Genomic DNA, 20,957 nt, shown 5'->3' on the forward strand with positions numbered 1-20,957 from the left:
TATGTTTCTGGGTTTTTTTTAAATCCTGGTACATAATTAAACAGAAATGTAGAGCCAACTGATGTGTACAGATGTCACTGACTCCCTACCAATTCCTGTCTTTCAGTGCCCTGGTCATTGAAAAACAGCAGCATAGACAGTGGCGAAGCAGAAGTTGGTCGGCGCGTGACCCAGGAAGTCCCACCAGGCGTGTTCTGGAGATCACAGATTCACATCAGTCAGCCCCAGTTCTTAAAGTTCAACATCTCCCTCGGGAAGGATGCTCTCTTTGGTGTTTACATAAGAAGGGGACTTCCACCGTCTCATGCCCAGGTATGACCATGCTTGATATCACCCTGCGTTTAAAACTATACCACTTTGCACCAACTAGGATGTCTGTAATTGAAGGATGGACAATAAAAAGTGTTGGCAGGGGGGTGGAGAAGTACGAACATGGGTACCGTAATAAATTGGTACATTGCTGGTGAGCATGTAAAATGATGTAGCCACGGTAGAAAATAATTTGACAGGTCTTCAAAAAGTTAAACACAGAATTACCATATGACCGAGCAATTCAACTTCTAGGCGTATACCCACAGAGGACTGAAAAGATTAATTCTCATAAAAACATACACACAGATATTATAACAGCATTACTCATGATAGCCACAAAGTATAAACAAACCCAAATGTCCATCAACTGATGACAAACTGCAATATGTCCACACAATGAAATATTATTGAAACATTAAAAAGTAATGAAGTGTTGTTATATGCTACAACATGGATGAATCTTGAATGTATTATGCCAAGTGAAAGAAGCCAGATATGCAAGGCCATATATTATGTGATTCCATTTATATGATCCAGAATAGGTAAATGTATATGGACAGAAAGATTGGTGATTGCCAGGGGCAGTGGGGGGAGGGAATTTGGGACTGACTGCTAGGAGGTATGGGATTTCTTTTTGCGGTGATGGAAATGCTCTGAAATCAGATAGCTGGTTGCACACAGCTAACAACTACTGAATTGTAAAATGGTGACATTTAAGTTATATGAATTGTATCTCAAAACAAAAGGTAATGTCCCTACCTGACGGAGTCAGCTTTGCTAGACGTGGAGGTGAATGTTGGGTATTTTCTGTCCAGGTGTCTGGTTATTGGGGTGAGTTGTTGAAATAGCACTAGAAAACATCCCACTGTGTATGCAAAGAGTGATGTAGCATTAAACGAAAGTCAGCAGCGGTTTCTCTCTGACTTTCCTGTCCTTCCCTCTACTTAGTTCTGCAGGGAGTCCTTGGCACGTGACAGTGAGGTTATTCCCAGTGTTGGGAGTGAAGAGATTCAATTACATTATGGATTTCATTTGTTTTTCCTCTCGTCCCTCCTTTAATTTGTCCTGGTAGAGATTGTATTATACATACTACCAGGATAAATGAACACCTTACTGGCTTGGTTTTCTTTTCCAGTAAGTATTGGATATCCTGAAGAAACCCAAGTCAGGTTTTCCCGCCTTGTTTGCCTTCAAATCCAACAAGTACATAAAGAAGTATGTTAAGAAAATACTCCAGTAGAGGGAAATCATCCTTAACCATACATTATAGCCAGTCAAAGCTGACTTTAAAATATGTTGGAAAGGTATTTATCTAGAACATTCCATTGGAAGAGTTTAAAACTTCAAACCCATTGGCAAATATAAAGCAAGGAGGGTACCATGTCTTTGTCTTTAGCTCATGGCAGACATTGCTAATCAATGACTGCATTTTTTCCTCACTGAGCTCAGTGCACAGATACATCCAACAGAACCCTCAAGGCAGCCACTAACGATTGATCAGTGTTGGCTCTCAAGATGAAACTGATTTGCAATCTCATCTTCACAGCCTGAAGTGATCAATATAAGGGACTTAAAAGGACTATTTCTTTTTTGAGAGGATGGGCTGTGGAGGTTTTTATTACCGTACACAGCTATGCTATAGGGACCGATATGGAAAGTGGTAATCAATATGACCTCCCTCAATCCATCCAGAAAAATATTTATGGGTCTAGGCACTGATTAACCAGAGAAGAGTTAACGTAGCCCTGACCAAGCAGAACTCCTGATACAAAAGACACATCTGCTCTTCCAAGAGTTTCTCATCAAGAGAAAGAGAAATTCAGCTGAGAGGAGTCCCTGAGGCATTTCTGGAACTCTGGCCAGGCCACATGGTGCTGCTCTGGGAAGTTATGCGAATTGTGAGGTGGTCTCCTTGACCTTCAGGCTCCACTGATTCTATTGTAGCACAACTAAGGATTTGCAATGGTGAAATCTGCTTTTTGGTGTTATTCGGGAGTTAAGTGTGAACATGCCTCTGGGTACAGCTAAGCATAACTTTCCCCTCAGCCAATTAGATGCAAGGAGCTTTGCTGGTTAAAAACACTTCCCCTCCCCCCGTCGTTTGTTTCAAAGAACAGTGATCACCCTTCCCATGCATGCTCTGAGCAGCTACTATCATGGAAAAGCCTGTGATCGTGACAGGTTGCGTAGGTGCGTCTCTGTCACCGCGTGATAGTGGACAGCAGGCAGGAACACTCTACCCAATTTCCATGCTGCTCTGACATTCAAGCCTGAAACCCACGATGACAATGTCTTTTCTTCTTTTGTGGCTACACCACACTGTCCATCTCCTGCCAAGCCAATGATTGTTCTAGTGATCGTCCTCTCAAAATAGCTCCGCTCCAGGGACAGTCCCATCATATTTCAAGGGAAGAGAAATGAATAGGCGTGGACTGATGTGCACTGAGGGTTTCAGTCCAGCTGTCAATTTGGGAGTTTAGTGTGTGTTGGAGGGTCAAGTAAGCGACACAGCACAGATGCTTGGAATTGCACAAGACAGGTACAATATAGGGGCGCTTCTTAGAAAAAGAAAGAAAGGGAAAAACGACTTCCTACACATTCTCACATTCGTTCGCTGTCATTACGTGCATCCACGTCCATTTGATGAGCTACATTTCCTCGAGGAGATGGTGCTTAGCTCCTTGCAAGGACAGGTGACTAACTCATTATAGAATTTCTCATCTATTGGCATATCCTATCAAGGAATGTAAGTTCTATAGGGATTGGCAGTCTAGCCAAGGTGACTCATTTGAGCTGGAAAGTGATAAAGAGAAAGAGGTGGGGAGGAGAAAGACTGAAATTCTATTGGCTGTCTTGCATGAAATGGCTATCCTTAAATTTTATTGAGTATCAAGCTCTGACCAAAAGCCTACAAGGTTTAGTATCCATGTCCAAGGATATTAACTACAGAGAGAATCCTTTCTGCTTAAATTTCCCAAGAATCAGAGTCCGTCCCAGTTGACTTTGTGAAAATGGCTAAAAACAGTGATACAGAGGCACCATAGCATAGGGGAGAAAGTCCTGGAATAGAGGGAGAACTGAGAATGGAAGCCCTGCTGCATGTCTGCCAGGCGACCTGGGACATGTCTCTTAACCTCTCTTGGCCTCAGTTTCCTCGTCTACCTGTATGACCTCCCTTACAGTGTTGTTATAATTACACAACAACAGCGACAAAGGTAGGATGAGAAAACATTTTACAAACTAAGGCACAATATAAAGATATCACATGCAACTGTTTCACTGTATTAAGAACTTACGCATGGCCCTAGCAAACACTATATGGAAATAGGCACTTATATAAATACACTTGTAAAAACAAAATTAATTTTCTAGTGTTCTCTTCTTATTAAAGAACAAACTGTTTTCATTAAAGAAAAATTTTAAAACACAGATAAAAGGAATAAAGTAAAATCAGCTGACATTTGAAAGCAGCCCCCTGTTGCTAAATGTTTATGTAGTATTTTTGATATAATAAAAAATATAAGTTGTAGGGGGAAAAAAAAAACCCTCCAAATTTGAGTAGCTTAAAACAACAGAAGCTATTTGTTGTCTATTCTGTGTCAGTGGTTTTCAACCAGGGGCAATTTTGCCCCACCCTGGAGACATTTGGTCACATCTGGGAATATGTTTGCTTGTCACTCTGGAAAAGGTTGCTTCTGGCCGCTAGTGGGTAGAGACTGGGGTGCTGTTAGACACACACAGGACAGGCCTCCACAATAAAGACTTCCCCAGCCCAAAATGTCGAGAGTGCTGAGGCTGGGAAACCCTACTTCACATGTGCATTTTTGGTGACATTGGACATTGCTCAATGTCAGCCTCATTCAAGGACACAGACCTATGGAAACTCCACTGCCAGGAACATGACTGTCCCAGTAGCAAAGGAAGGGGAAGGTGGTGCACAGATGCCTAAGAATTCTATTTGGAAGTGACACGAATCTTTTAAGCCGTTCTCGTATGGACCAAAGCAAGTCATATCCTAACTTCAGTGGGGCAGGAAGTATAAATACAATCCTGTGATGTCCCTGGGAGGAGAAGCACCAGATATATCAACGAAAAGCCCTCCTGACTTACAGCAAAATGTGGGATACCTGTCCTTGGGGCCGGTCTTGGTGTACATCCTTCATTCTTTTCCCCAAAGTAAGCCTTGAGGATTTTGTACGAATTGCCAAATTGTCCTTCTGCAAGTTTCCACCAGCAGCACTGAGTAATTGACCATTTTATTTACTTGAACGCTTGCAGAAACTGGGTATGATTATCGTTGTTTAAGCTTTGAAAGGCAGATAGTATGTTGTCTTTTAAATGCAGCATTTTGATATCCTGCATTGCATTTTTTAAAAGCTAGACCCCAAAAAAAAAAAGAGTTGAGTTAAACCAGTCATAACCTACCAGCATGAATTCTTATGGGGATGGTGTGTGTAAGGAGGCCTATCTTGCCAAATATTTGAAAGCCTATAAACAGTGTCAGACTCAATCCACCCCAGTGCTAGAGAGAGAGCAGATCAGACTTGAACAAAGGAGTAATAAGCTGACCCAGCTACTGGGCTACGCATGAAAGGAAACCTCAGAGGCTGTTGCTGCAACTCCGGCTCTTGGGTGGTTAAGGCAGTGAGCAAGTTTGTTTGACAGTTCATCACTGACTGCTGCTGATATGTCAAGCCAAGTGAAATCCTTCGTGAGAATAAGTCAATAATCGGCAAATTAGGTACATGATTAACCTGAGACAACAAGATGCCGTTACCGCTTGGGAGCCCTGCCGAGACTTCACCTTCTGCACAGTCCTGTTTAGCAAATATTAAAAATGCCTATTTCATCACTCAGACTGATGGAGCTAAGAGCCCAGTGACTTCCAGAGGCAACTGGGGAGCATGGGGCGGGCGGAGGGCTCCTGGGGGTTGATTAGAGGGAGGGACTAGGATTGAATGACACTGAAGTAGAAGCAGATGCTGTCAACCCCAAGTGCCTTACATCCGGATGTGTGTACTCAGATGTGTCTGTGGGATGGGACGCAAACTCTCCACACATGAAACAAGAAAAAGGAATGATCTGAGAGACCACAAGATGCCCCATGATCATTCCAAATAAGTGCAAATATGGCAGATCAAGTATGTGTGGACAGAGATCCAATGAACAGAGCAAACATTCCTGTTGGTCCTCACCAGCAGAATTCCCCTAAATGACCCTTTTTAAAAGCAAATTTATAGATGGCGATTAGTGGGGTTAGCTTTTGCCAGCTCAGTTTATCCTTTTCCAATTCAGAGCCTTATTTGAAAATGAACTTTCTTTTTCCTTGTCCCCATCGCTCTTGCCCAAGAAAGTAAACTGCACACTGTTTCAATTAAAAGTGGCATTAACTGTGTCCCTGGGACACGGGGTCTCCCAAAGACACTAAGCACCCGAGTCTGTCATCATGCCACCATCTCTATACCCTCCCAGTGCCCATTCACCAGGCTCTTCCTGGACCTCACCCTTTCTGTGGCGCTGTGTTCTACGAGGTTAATGTGGAGGGAATACCAGGGTTTGACCGTCAGCTTACATAACACATCACACAGCAATTTAATTTCACTTTGAAGAGAGGCATATTTTTATAGGCATTTTTTCAGACCCTTTCTTTCCAAAAGTGTTTGAGGCATGGAGAACAATTTTGTGAAACCAAGAGAACCTTGGTTTCCTCTGTGTTGGACTCAAAGTGCTTTTGAAAAGGTCTTTCTTGAGAGACCCCTTGTAATTATCTGGTGACATCCTACCAGGAACCGAAACTGCCACTTAAATCGATGGGTACCTTCCTGGGCAGCCACCAAGCAGAGCTAAAGAGAAATCTCAGGGGACACTTGAGTTTTACAAGAGAACTGGTCTTGACAGGGGTGCATAGAGGACACTGTGAATGGTTAGCAAGAAGGGTAATGCTTGAGTAAGTGGAACTTGGGGAGAAAGACAGAAACTGAGAACACAGGAATAAGTAAGACAGGGCAGCACCAAATCACAATTTAGACCAAGAGTCTCACAGGTACTATAACTCAGCAGTATGCAAATTTTTCTGGAAAAAGACCTTTATATTCAAGGGAAATCTTATGTAGAACCCCATGTATAAAATGTACAAAAGGGAAAGTTTTATTAGCATATAGTTTATAGTTCAAATCCATATTTATTATTATAATGTTCATCTCTGTATATGTATGTTTAATGTGTGTGTGTGCATATATTATATATGAAGAAAGAGATATGAAACTCATGAGAGTGGTCACCTCTAGGAATAGGTCAGGAGAACAGGACTGAGAACTCGGTTTAAAATGTTCTTGTTCTTATCCATAATAAAATATTAGAGGTAAGGCAAGCTCCTTTCCCATCCCCAGTGCTTGTATACACACACACAAAGGCTGGAAATAAATGTGACAAAATGTTACATTTATTCAATTGAGTGGTTGAAATATGGGTATTTGTCACCATATTCTTTGAGCTTTCCTTCGTTTCAGTCCTCTCTCTCTCCTTCAGAAAAGTGACTCTGTGACAAGCTTGAGTCTGTTTTGAGTAAAACAAGCGTTGAGAGGCTATAGAAGACTATGATCTTCATATTCATTGCATTTATGTACTTTGTCTTATTTGCACAGTTTTATGAAAAATCACAAGAGATATATACAAGGGTTGTACATAGAATAGCAACCGTATTTTCTTTCATCGTTTTTCTTACCGGCTCTGGCTACTCTTCAATTGATCCACAAGCTTAAAAGAGGAAGCTAGGAAATAACTGTTTCGATATTAAATCATTTAAAATATCTAACAACTACTCCCATCCCTTACCTTAGATACACACATAGAGAAGTTGCACCTCACACCTACAAGGTGCCAAGGACTGTTGCACACAAATGATGTTATCCTGGCCACAACCCTAGGAGGCAGGTACTAGGAAAGAACTGAGACCAGGTTGGAGTCACAAAACTGGGCATAGCAGACACCCCCTTTGTCTCCTCCCTGTGGGTGGTCACTTCCAGGCGCTTCCTGCAATACAGTGGAAACACAATGATTGACATAGTAAATCACAGCTCATGCCCCAAACAGGAAGTTCTTGAGGTGAATGACAGCGGTCCTGGAGGTCTGCTTTAAAGGGCCAGGGGAAGCCTCGGTCAGTGTGGGTCTGACTGAGTCAGCACAGTGAAACACTACAGCAGAGAAAAGTAACAAAGGTGACAAAGGCACTTCCAAGAGGGCAATTATAATGTAAAGAGAAGTCCTGGAAAGTTTGACGTCGACAGCCAATATGTTGACAGAAACGTCCCTTTTGATTGTGTTACACCAGTCAAACTAAAGTGATGCTGTATTGTTCTGGAGTGTTTCATCGATTCCAAGATGCACACGATGCTCGTCTCCTGACATCTCTGAAAACAGGATGTGTTTTGCAATCAATGAAGCTGAGAGACAATGAAATGTTTGGTGTCACATTTTTGTGTCGGTATGAAAACTCAGTGTTCGTTCTAACAATTAGAGCGTAGTTGCAGATACAACCTGAATTTCCTAAATATGAGATTTAAAACAAAATTGTTTTTTCACAATTAGAGTTTCATGTTTTTAAGATCAAGTCCTAATAGGTCATTTTTTTCCGTTGGTTGAGGACATTCATCTCAAGTGGCCTTTGATGAATTCCAAATATCCTCAGATAACTAACTAGGTCCTATTGTATATGTCAAATCAGTGTAGGCATTTAAATATAAATTTTAAAATATATAAATACACAGATAAAAATAAAGTGTAAATAAACATTCTGTAGAGTGCCTATGCAGCTGTTCCAGACACAGAATGGGCATAAGAGTGTGGACTTGTCCAGACTGTCTGACCTTGAATTTCAGCCTCCAGTACTTCCAAGCTGTGTGGCCTCGGGCAAGTCAGTCAGCCTCTCTGTGCCACAGTGACCTCATCTATAAAATGGAGATGCTAATATTACACATTCATAGCATTGTTTGGCGATGTATGAGGTAATCTTTATAAAGCACTTTGAACTGTGCTAGCACATAGAAATAATATAAGCTATGATTATTATGTGTTTCAAAGCACCCGTAATGCTAGCCCCCCAAAAAAACAAAATACAACAAAGTTCAATTGTTTTTCTTTTAAAAGGTAACTTTCGTTTGTGTTTTTCTCATGGTAAACGCAATATATGACGATGATAGGAAAAAATAGCAAACATTAACATTTTTTAGTATACTTCCAGTTCTCTGTTCACATATGGCAATCATTTTTACAAATATGGGATCATACCATGCATACTTTTTTACCCTGATTCTTTGCTTTAATAAAGGTGAAGGACATGTTTGTAAATCTAAGTATTCTTCCATGAACTCATTTAAAATGCCTCAGAAATAGTCCAGTGCATAGATTAAAATGTTTTTAACCAACCCTCGCCCCCACTTTTGCAACATTATAATCATTCTGCAGTACACATCCTTGCAGGTATACGTTCGTGTATTTTTAAATGATTTCCATATGATGAATTCTTAGGAGTAGAGTTGCTAACGCAAAACATTTGCAATGTGTCAAGCTTTTATAGCAATAATAATAACCATGAGACTAGCTGACAATGATTGAATGCTTTCCATGAGTTGGGCCCGATGCACGGTGACCCTCAGAGGGGGTACTTTTATTATCCTGGCTTGGAATAAGAGAGCGGAGACTCAGTGAGTTGAAGTACGTTGCCCACGGTCACACTGCTGTCTGGTGAAAGGTTCAGGCCAGGCTTTGACAGATGCCAGCCAGCGCCTGTAATCTGTCCCTCTTTGGAGCTTGGGAAGTCATTTTGTGACTGGACACATTTCCAGTTTGCTCCCAACCTTCAGTGATATACTTGATTTATTTTCACAACCAGCCCAGAAGACCCAACTATTGATCTTGGTAGGGCGAGGAGCCAAATGGGACCTTTCTGATAAACCATTGGCTAAAGACAATTACTTGGGAATGTGCAGTAAGTAAAAAAATCACATCACCAAGGCACAGAGAGGTAAAACCTCCATTCTTTTGGCCTCATGATAGAGCATTGGTGCATCTTGGAATAGCCTTGAGACGTTCATCAGTTTCATTGAACTTGACCTCTACACTGTGGCTCACTTGGTCTTCAGAGAAATGCTTTCCACCCTTCTCCTGGGGTGGATCAAAAGGCAGCATGATGAGGGCATGGCCTTGTGGGAAGACGAAATATAAAATCAGTCCATGCATGCACTCAACAAATATTCACTGAATTTCTGGGGATGCAGAGAAGAAAGGCATCGGCTCTGTCTTTGAGGAGATGGGGACCTGATGAATTAAGCAATGATGGCAGCGTCATCACTGGGCCGTGAGACGCAGTCCTGGGGGGAAGATAAGAACTGATGGTAGAATCGGCCTGGTCTGAGTTTGAATGTTATCTCTGCTACGTTGTAGTGGAATGTTTGTGGACGGGTCTCTCTAGATTCAGTTCCGCCATCCGTAAAATGAGGACTGGGGTTCATCAGGTTGTTGTGAGAATAAATGAGATAATGCCCAGCGAATAGAAAGCACCCTATGGAGATCAGTCAGTCAATCTGGCTGGTCTACAGCCCTTACAGCTCACTCGCAGGTAACCTAGCAACCTGTGGTCTCTACAGGGAGAATGGCAAAGCCTCTGGCTGAAACCAATGCTGATAGGCAGACGGAGTGTTAGCTGGTCCTCCTGAATACTTTAATCCAGACTGCAAAGATCAGGGGCTTCCAATTCACCCAAGTGATTCCTGTCTCCTCTCAATCCTTTTATAAATAGGTGAGGGAGCAGGGGATTTGGGAACCTCTCCTGAGGCACAAGGCACAGTGTGTCCTGCCGTGTCCAGCCATGTCCCTCCCTCCGTGGGATGGGAGAGGGGTGGATGCACACATCCTGCCAGCACTATCCTCTTGTACGTTTCTTGGAGCCGATGCCACGTATCATTTACGGAGACTGTTCTGTCCCTTACATAATAAACTCATCAAATGTTAGCTATTACTGTTACTAAAGATTTGGGTACAGGAGATTTAAGAGCATAAAAGTAGGCCACCAAATCTAACCTGTGTGGAATTTTAGCTTCCTGAGGGAGGTGTTACTCGAGCTGACTTTTGGAAGGTGATTTAGGCAGACAAAGAGAAGGGAACGAGAGGGAAAGACCTTTCCAAGCAGAGGGCAGCGAAGATCCCTTGTTATATGGGCTATGTCAGAGCTTCATGTAGTGATTGTCTTCTTTTTAGAAATTGTGCTTTTCTTTAGCCATCGCTCATCAATGAGAACACAGCTGTCCCATTCAGAACTGGCTCTTACAAGGCCAAGAGTGACCAAGGAGGGCCGCCCCTCTGGAGTTCTTGCGGTTGTGACCCTGTGTTGAGTTGGTGTTGGTGTACAGCTCTGTATACAGCCCCTGCTGGGAACACATGCTAAATAAAAGGGGAAAGTAGCCAAACACCGCAAAGCTATGTGTTACTCTTGTAACTGGGGACACATGGTTTGAGGGGAAATCTCAAAATTAGGAGAACAGGATTTGTGGTTTTCAACGGCTTCTCCCTGACCTCAAAAATGTTGTGCGAGAGGGTTACCCTTCTCCCCAAGGAGCCTCTGTCTTCAGCTAGACACACTGTTCTGCCAAAAGCAGGCCATAACCTTGGATTCCAACATTTATTGAGCACCTACTATACATGTCAAGGGACTGCAGCAGGAGACAAGGCAGAGCCTTGTTTGGCTATTGGTCACTGGCACTGAGGCCACTCCAAGAATTCCCAGGAAGGCCTACCTACCAGGCAATGCATTGTCCCCACCTGGCCCGGGCCTGGCCTCCTTACGTAACATTTATCACCGTTTTGCTTGGGAATTCTCTCTGAGCAGCTCTGAGAAGGAGGGGTGCTGGGACGCTCATCCTCGTCGTAGTGACAGAGCTAACTGATCATTTATCCTTTTCTATGCTATTTTCATTACCCCTACACCACCACCCTCCCATACCAGAGACATCCAAAACATACTCCTTTGAAACTCGGAAACCACAATTTTAGCCTTTCCATGCAGAGGGCAGGAAACTTGGCAGACTCCACAACCTGTTTATCTTCAACCAGCAAACCACCAAAGCCACTGCCAAGCCCAGAGGGCCCTCCTAGGAGCCAGACACAGAGAACACACCAGTTTTCTTCACTGCACAAAAGGCTCTGGTCTCCTCTTTTACAACTGTTCCTCAGAGCACTTATTCTCTACAAACCTTCCAAGGCCTCCCATCACATTAAAGGAAAATCTGAAGTTGTTCTGGAAGGCCAGCTCGATGAGGGCAGACTGCTGGGTTCCCTGCTGCATGTCCAGTGCTCTCGGCAGTGTTGTGCATAGCAGGTGCCCAGTAAACATCTGATGGACTGTCGGTCGCCATGGTCTGCTCGTTCCGTCTGCAGGCTCGTTCTGTCTGCAGGCTTGTTCTGTCTGCAGGCTCGTTCCGTCTGCAGGCTGGCTCACCAGCAATCTCTTCCTTACTCCCTCGACTGCACCACACTGCATGCTCTCCCCCAGTCATGCCAAGCTCATTCTATCTCGGAATTTCTGCACTGGCTGTTTCCTCTTTACAGATTGTTCCTTCCCCAGATATTCACATGGCTTACTTTTGTCAGGCCTCTACCCAAACACCATGCCCTCAGCAAGCCCTTTCCTGACAAGAGAATCTACGCTTTATCCCTTTACCCTGCTTTATTTTAAATCAGTTTAATTTAGGTATGATTTATAAACCACCCAATGCCCACATTGTCAGTGCCCAGAGCTGGGACAGTCACAGAGTAGGTGCTCAATACCTGTTGAATGACCCAGTGGTTTTACATTCATTGCCCTGTCACATCAGTCCTGGGCAGGCTTGCGAGTTGTACTTTCCCATGTACCTCATTTGGAGACAGGTAGGCCTTCCCGGTGGAGCCAGATGTTAGCTGGGGCTCCCTGAGCTGCCAAGCTGGGGCTAAGTGTCATGAGCTGAGCCCACCCCTGGTTTCCACATTCCTGTGGCTCACTCCTCTTGTATCTCTTACCATTGCTTTCCTGCCTGGTGACATCCAGGAATGCTGCTCACCCTCTTTGCTGGTTTCCATGAGACGTTTGCTCATATCTAGAAAGAGCACAGTTTCCCTTAGTGTTTTCTCTCTCTTTTTTCTTAGATTTAGGAGTGTGGGGAGTGAGTCACAGGAAGGGGCCTGGCTGTTCCCCACCATCTTGCTTGTCCTCTGCCCTCCCCTTCCTTTTCTCGAGCTCCTTCCTGTTTCCAGTAACAAGACAAGTATTCTTCCTTTCTGTCTTCCAGGGACGTCCCCCCTGCACCCAAGTGCCTTGATTTCTTACCTTCTACTCTAAGCAGTTTATTAAAGGACTCGTTTTCCCCAATAAGATTAGTAAAATTGTTACATCTCATTACATGTAGGCAGGGTACCCCCTGAGCTCCAGGCACCCCAGCCTTTGTGTAACAGCCCCAGCCTCACAACAGGAAAGAGATATTCCAGGCCAAAAGAAATGGGATCCAAAAAAATGAATGAAGTTGTTTATCGCAAGTGTGATTCTGTTTGCAGTCCTACTTCCCTTGCGACCACGTCTACAGGCTAATTCGGGAGCCCTGGCATGTCATCAAAGGTCCTACTGCCCCTGACCCCTGGGATACTTTCTCCTTCCCAGGGACAAGAGAATGCGTCCCTGATCTGCCCCCGAATGGGTGAGGCTGGCCAACCCTGCCCACTGGCCGCCTGTTTGTTCAGCATATTGAGTAGCCTGTAATGCAGGGGATTTAGGACGTGCTCTCTGAATCTGGCTTCTTGGGCTTGAATCCCAGCTACACCACTTACCAGCTCTTGGGCAAGTTATGTAACTTCTCCATGCCTCAGCTTCCCCGTATGTGAAGTGGGGCTAGGGATGCCGATTCAGTAGAGCTAGTATAAGCTTTCAAGAAGGCAACACATGGGAAGCATTTCAACAGTGCTCTGGCCTCGTTAAATGTTATAGTGTCATCTGAACAACTGGCAAACAAAAATGCAGGAAAACTGCGCAGTGTTTACTAAAATTTCCTAAAAGTTTATGTCCCCTCAGTAGTTATATCACCAAAACTCCACTGTGTTGGTATAGACTTCACTCTGGGTATTATTTCCTTTGGCCCTCAATGTTTTTTTTTTCATTCAGTCAAGATCCTGACTGAGTACCTACTCTGTGCCAGGCACTGCTCTAGGCGCTGGGGAAACTGTTGAGTAAAACAGATAAATCTCCCACTCTTACACAGTTTGTATCCAAGAGGAGAGAGATGGACTGTAAGTTAGTAGATAAATATTGGGTTTTTTTCAGAGTGGTAGGTTTTTTTCTAAGGATGAAAAAGAAGTGATAGAGGCCTTTTATATGGGTGGTCAGGGATGCACTTTCTGAGGCTGTGAGGTTTAGGAGGGCAGCATTGACAAGAAGCAGGCAGCCGTAAGAAGATCAGGAGGAAGAGCAGACCTGGCAGAGGCAATAGCTCGTGCAAAGGCCCTGAGGCTGGGATGAGCTTGGCATGTTCCAGGAAGAGAGGAAAGAGCAGTGTAGCTGGAATCCAAGGAGGAGGAGAGTTTGGAAATTGGCAAAAGCTGGGTATAGACCAGTGCAGCCAACACTCAGCAAGGCCTTCCAGACTTTTCCTGGCATCCTTTTTCGTCTACTCCAATGGGATGCTTCCCTGTCTTTGGGTACCCAACCTGCTTCTGCCCAAGTCTGACCCTAGCACTGCTGAGTTCTGCCTTCTTCCCCATCTCTGCTCAGTGGCATCTGAGGACATTTACAAACGAGGCCAGCTGCCAGATATGCTGACAGCTACAGCCAGGTTCTTTGAAAACTCGAGGCAAGCTCCCGCGATGTTTGATCATGCACATCAAATCTCAGGTCCTCATTTGGCCACCAACCACGGTCAATGGCACTGGGTAGGTCACTTCTCTAACAGACATTGTCGTCTCCTGAGAAATGGGGATAAGAATAGGGTTTCTGAGAGGATGAAGTGAGATGACACAGGTCAGCAGTTGCTATTATGCCTGGCACATGGCAAGCGCCCAGGGGGAAGAAAAAAAAAAAGATTCTTCTTATTTTTGATAATTACTCTTTGCACTGCTGCAAGAGGGCATGTGATGAAAGAATTGAGAATTCCACCCGTGTGGATGTGTTCCGCCCCTACTCCTTCTCTTAAGGAACTGTGTTTCGTGTTTCTCTATCTTTGGTCCGCTTGGTCCTTATCTGTAGAGCCTGGAACAATGCGTTGTTACGGTTTGCAAATACAGTGGTTTCCTGTCCAGAATCTCATCCTCGTAACTGGTAGAGAGTGGCGCCAGCAGGGCCCGCAGCTGGGCCCGTCAGCATCTAGTTAAGTGACTTGGACACTAGGTAGAACTGAGCATGGAGGCCTGAAAAAGACAGGTGGAGCCACGCGAAGGGAAGCCTGCGCCCTCTGGAGCACGGCCCTGCCACTGTCATCCATTCACACTTCCCTTAACACTCAGCCTCTTTGAAGGAGAGAAGAGATTGCACTGAGCTTTAAAAAGGAATCAGCCTAGTGAGCACACTTTGCCACGGGCCTGGCTGGAGGCAGAAAGAGATGCACAAGCCCCCAAGAGTAACCCCCACCGCCAGTCCCTGTGGTGATGTGGCTTCAAGCAGCCCTCGTGCACACATGCTGCATGCCTACAATCCTGCCAGCTGAGGAGTATGGCCTGCCACCTGAGGTAGAATCAACACCAAGCATCCGTGGGAAATGTCAGCGTTTATTGCTTTTCCCATCTACATCGACCCTCCACCAGCAGATGTTCCAAATAGCAGTAAAGTTACTTTTCCCGTTTCCCAGGGTCCTGGACCCAGTAATAACATCTTTCAGAAGGACGATGAGTCTGTCTTTAACCTTGTTCCCTTTGGCAGGTGTGTATCGGAGTAGCTTCCAGAAACACCTCTCGCCTGTGCGCTCCCTGCCTGTGAACGCTTTCCCTTCCGGGAGGGTGACAGGCCCTGCTCAACGGTCCAGTCTCCTCTGCTCTCTCTTCCAGCTCCTCTAGAAATCCACTAAGTTATCTTAATTACCATTCCTCCTCGGTCTCTGCCAAGAAGTGGGGGAGATTTATAATTGGATCAAATATTTGCTGTGGTTTATTTCTTTGCCTCTTGAGCGCCCGTAAAAGTTGCATTTTCATGCCACTTTAGGATATGACTGATGACTCAAAGGCACGGCCTCACTCTGCATGCCAACATGGGTTATTTTTCAAAGTCCACGGAAAGAGAGAGAAGTTTGAGATGCGGGGGTGTTTATTTTGGGTTATTGCGCTGTCACCCTCTGGGTGGCATTATTGCCAAATCAAGAGAGACAAGCTGCCTTGGAAGACAGACTTCCTCCCGGAGCCAGCCCGTGTGCACATGTGTCCCCCTCCTGGGCTTTTGTCACATGCTTCCTAATCTTCTCCCAGCGCTTCTGCACATCGATTAGATGGAATGTACGCTGGAGCAACCTTCTTAGTCAACCAAGTGCGACATGCCCCCCCAAGCACCCCCATATCCAGGACTGAACATGATGAGCTTCTGGAACAGAGGAGACAGATGTCCCTGGTACTAAGCCTGAGTTATCAATCCCCAGTGCTGGGGCGTAAAAAAGCAACTCTCGCCAGGGCTGGAGCTTTTGGAAAATGGCCTCCTTCTCGTGGCAGCCAGGCTGCCAAGCAAGCTGGCCAGGCGGCAGTCTAGGAATCCTAGCGAGCTAAGGCTCTCCTGAACCAGATGGCCTCGGTGCCAACCAGCTTCTGCCTGAGCTCTGCTGCCCGTGCCCTGGAAGCCTGTCTGTGTGCCTGGCTGGGTCTATCCACCTACTGTTCCTAGTCTCCACCTCTTCCCCAAGTTATAGCAGCTGTGAATGATGCTACGTGATGCTGCTCAGCGTGTGTTAAGCTATGAGGAGGGTAACGGTATATTCCAAATTAGAGTACTTTTGAGAGCGGAAGGAGGTACAAGAGGTAGAAACTGGGACACTCCTGGGAAAACGGGGATAGACACGCTACACATAATAGGCTGGAACTTGACCAACAGAAGACGCTGCCGTTCATTCCTGGGTGATTCTCTTCTACCAGCCCATTTCCGTAAGAAATGGAAAGTTCTCTGCAAGTTACTACTAACTTGAGGAGTGAACTGGGGAGAAAGAGAAGCACGAGGTCAAGAATCTGATGGTTATGCTCAAGTAACAAATACCTAAGCCTCAACATTTCAGCGGTTTAATTTCATGTGTTCATTGCTTGCTGCTGTTACGATTTCAGGCTCTCCTCCAAGTGCTAATTCTAAAGTCTAGGCCGCTCCTATCTCGTGGCTCTGGCATCTTGGGCTTTGGCAGTGTTCTCGCACTCTCCAGAAGCGGCCAGACATGGAGCAGGAAGGCCAACGAAAGAAAGCATGTCCTGGGCATCACCCCATTGAGAAATGGAAAGGTGAACTCAGCATGACCTGGTCAAGTCAACTCTCACATCTGGATGATAACACGAACGCACAAATACCTTGGGCCGCGCGTCCCGTTATCTGCGTGTTCTGCATTGGCTGGTGCATGAGCCAGGCTTGCAGACTGTCCCTGTGCCCCTTTCCCTCCTATTCAAGAAAGCACATGAGAAGTTAGAAAACTAGAAGACAAGTGAGTATTATTGGAGGCAGATCCTTGAATACGTTCCAACTTAGTTTCTTTTCCGTGGAACTCATTTACAAAGTCAGTGTTCTATTCGTTTGATACTTCACAAATATTTGTTGGTCAGACTCGGCTCAAGATGACCTAGTTATAGCGGTGAATTATAATCATGAGAGAGAAACTAAGGCGTGCTTACCAAGTGTCAGGTACTTACTGTGCTCAGCATTTTATATAATTTGACTCATTTAAACCTTACAGCACTGTTTCGGTGTAGGTACTATCATTATCCCCATTTTAAAAGTAAGGAGACTGAGGCACAGAGAATTTAAATAGCTTGTGCAAGTGTCACAGCAAGTGAGTGGCAGAGCTAGGATTCTACCCAGGCAGCCAACGGTGAAGTCCTTCCTCTTACCCACTCTACCATGCAGATGAAATCCCCACCCTCCTGAAGGTGATGTGCTTCTGAGTAGACTGACAATAGGTGTAGAAACAATGTATATCAGTTTAGAGGGTGATATGTGCTTTGGAAAACATAAAGCACAATCAAAGGATACAGGATGGAGACCCATCAGACACCATATCATATGCCAGCCACGTGTCCCAGTGCTCTAGTTGAAAGCCCCTGGCTCACAGATTCTTCCTTAAATGAAAGCTGCCCTCCGTGCTTCTGTGGAGGGCCGCTGAGGAGCCAGCCAAAGCAGATGTCCTCTCTCTCTCCTCTGACAAATGCCTCTTCCCAGAGTAATTTGATTGGTTGGACAACGAGCAGTGCCGTGGGTCCTAAGCCATTTCTGTGCCCCTTGGCTGGTCTGCCAGTTCAGCAAGAGATGACTGATGCCCAAATTAATAATGAGCAATGGCCCCACACAAGTAATCACCTTCCCCAAACATTTCCTCATGGGGGTGATATCCTGGACCCCAAATGAAGTATATTCGTCTCACCTTGGCATCAAGGAAGTTACACTCATTTCTCTGGCTGACAGCAATTTGTAGACATGGGTCTTGGTAGTTGGACATTTACGAGGTTGCTAAGGAACAAATGCTTTGGTTACAAAGGTCTCCAAAAGCAGCATCGGTTTGTCATGTCACTTCAAATCGTTTATTCTGTCCCATGAAGACAGCTGTGACCAATGGGATATGGGGTAGAAGGAAGCTAAATACAAACACTCGTTTGTTGAGAGATGGGGAAATTTCCACTTCCTAACAGCAACCATCTGTAACTCCCCCAGATGTAAAAACTAGAGTCATGAGTTTCTCTTCTGTAATTATTATGATTTGTGAGTAAGTGACTCATAATCACGAGGTACTTAATAAAATGGTTATTATCTTCCAGGCACTGCCCTAAGCATTATCTCATGTCAGCCTTGTAACATCTCGGAAAGGTGGGTGTTATTATTCCCTAGAAGCAGATAAGAAAGAGGGTAAAACATTTGCCCAGCTTCAAACAATAGCAAATGGCAGAGTCAGAATTCAAACCCAGTTTTGTCTGACTGGCAAAGCCTTTATACTTAAGATTATCAACTCTTTTATTTTCAATTATCACATTTCACATGGGAAAAGCTGGCAATACTGATGATGGAGAAGTCACATTAGTAGATTCCTGGAGTTTTGTCCTGTGAAGTTTATGAAAGGGGTTAGAGTTGATGTCTGGAACATATAAAAAAGCCTTTTTGTGGAGGGGAAGTGATGAGACGGAGCGTAGTCCCACATTGGTGGTTTTTATCTGCTAAAGCTACGCACTTTGAATGTCCTCTGAAAGTCACGACACAAATGACTGTTCTGTCTCAGTGATTTTGAAAGAGTTCACAGGATTAGTCCGTTGCTACCTGGGTCCTGATTGATTTTCTTGTTGACAAGAAAGAAACATGGGTGTCCTCTCTGCCTTTTCATGCTCTCTCTCTAACCCAGGATCACGCGCTGTCCTCTGTTCCTTAGAAACGTCCCTCCAAAGTTGTCCCCTCTTCCCATTCACTGTCCTAATCCAGATCCATGTCACTCTCTGCAGTTGCTTCCTAGTTGGCCTTCCCGTTTCTTTTCATCTTTCCCCTAGAACATCTCACACCCTGCCTGCTGATGAATGGCTGAAAATGTTCCTTTTGCCACATCGGTCACTGCTCAAGGACCTTCAGTGGCTCCCACTACCCCCCACAGCAGCTCCCCGTCCCCTACAACAGGCCTCTCTGGAGCCACGCTTGCCCTCGCCACCCACCGTCCTAGTAGCCTTGACTGCCCCCTGCATCTCTCCCTGATTGCCTCCAGTCCTGAACCTCGTTTCCACTGAGACACAGTTTTACCTTTAATGGCTGGTTTTTCTGAAGCCAGACACTGTGCAGCTGGACAGATCTAGGTCCAAATTTTTGCTTGGCCACTTAGTTGCTTATGTGACTTTAATTAAGTTGCATCTCTTCTCTGAGACTTCGGTTGTTTTTTGTTTGTTTGTTTGTCTGTAATATAAGATACAAATAGTACCTATCTTACAGGAGTTATGCAAAAATTGAATGAGATGATGATGGTGACGATGATGATGAAGATGATGATGATGGTGGCGATAGCCAACATGTGTTTTGTGTTTGCTCTGTGCCAGGCACTATTCTGTATATTATCTTATTTCTCACAACAATCCTATGACATAGGTACATTATTTTCTCAGTTTTGCGGATGGAGAACTAAGTCACAGACAGGTGAAGAAGCTACTAAGCGCAGATTCTCTCCCAGGCCGTCTGGCTCCACCGCCCGCATTTTTTTTTTTTAAGTTAGAGTATAGTTGACACACAATATTATATTAGTTCTGTGTGTACAACATACCGATTTGACGTTTAGACACCTTACGAAGTGATCACCACAATAAATCTAGTAACCATCTGTCACTGTACAGTTATTACGATATTGACTATAGCCCCTGTACTATACGTTCCCACCACTAATTTATTTTGTAACTGGAAGTTTGTACTTCTTAATCCCCTTCACCTTTTTCACCCATAACCCCGACTCCTCCCCTCTTGGAATCTTCAGTTTGCTCTCCACGTCTATTAGTCTGTTTCGGTTTTGTTTTGTTTGTTTTTGTTTTTTACATTCCACGTAAAGTGAAATCATGCCGTATTTGTCTTTCTCTTTGTGACTTATGTCACTTAGTGTAATACCCTCTAAGTTCATCCATGTTGTCAAAAGTGGCGAGATTTCATTCTTTTTTATGGCTAAGTAGTATTCCATTACATATATATACATACATTTTATTATTTACATATATATTATCTTTATTATCATCAATTGATGGACACTTAGGTTGCTTCCATACTGTGACTATTATAAATAATGCTGCAGTGAACATGCTGTGATACCTTTTCAAATTAGTGTTTTTATTTTCGCAGATGAATACCGAGGAGTAGAATTTCTGGGTCATATGGTAGCTCTATTTCTAATTATTTGAGGATCCTCCATACTGTTTTCCATAGGGGCTGCACCAGTTTATATTCCTGCCAACCTTGCATGAACGTTCCCTTTTCTTCACATTCTCACCAACACTTGTCATTTATCTTTTTGATAATAAATAGCCACTCTGACAGTTGTGGGGTGATATGTCATTGTGGTTTTCATTTGCGTTTCCCTGATGATTAGTGACGTTGAGCATCTTTTGGGCGTTGGTCATCTGTATGTCTTCTTTAAAGAAACATCTATTTAGGTCCTCTGCCCATTTTTTAATTGCATTATTTTGTTTTTAGATGTTTTGTTTTTTGATGTATGAGTTCTTTATATATTTTGGAGATTAATCCCCTTATCATACATATCGTTTGCGAATATCTTCTCCCATTCAGTCAGTTGCCTTTTCAGTTCGTTGATGGTTTTCTTCAGCACAACCCTCAGTCTTAACCACTCCGCTGTACCACCTTCCCTTAGTAAACGATCTGTAAACGGTAGCTGGTCACATAGATCCGTAATTCCTTATCTGAAACTAGTGGGGAGTCAGATGTGTCTTGCAATTCAGAATTT

At 44.3% G+C, this 20,957-nt stretch overlaps 1 protein-coding gene across 11 annotated transcripts in view; it reads left to right on the forward strand.

Moving 5' to 3' along the window:
- Positions 1-20,957, forward strand: part of TENM2 (teneurin transmembrane protein 2) — a 1,556,107-nt gene that overhangs the window by 1,378,572 nt on the left and 156,578 nt on the right. For all 11 annotated transcript variants that reach the window (XM_019740878.2, XM_019740872.2, XM_019740888.2 and 8 more), the window contains one exon: positions 107-312. In XM_019740878.2, coding sequence (XP_019596437.2) covers positions 107-312 — 206 coding nt within the window. The remainder of the gene's footprint in view (positions 1-106; positions 313-20,957) is intronic.

Source organism: Rhinolophus sinicus, linkage group LG10 (genome assembly GCF_036562045.2).
Source record: "Rhinolophus sinicus isolate RSC01 linkage group LG10, ASM3656204v1, whole genome shotgun sequence".
Taxonomy (NCBI): Eukaryota; Metazoa; Chordata; class Mammalia; order Chiroptera; family Rhinolophidae; genus Rhinolophus; species Rhinolophus sinicus.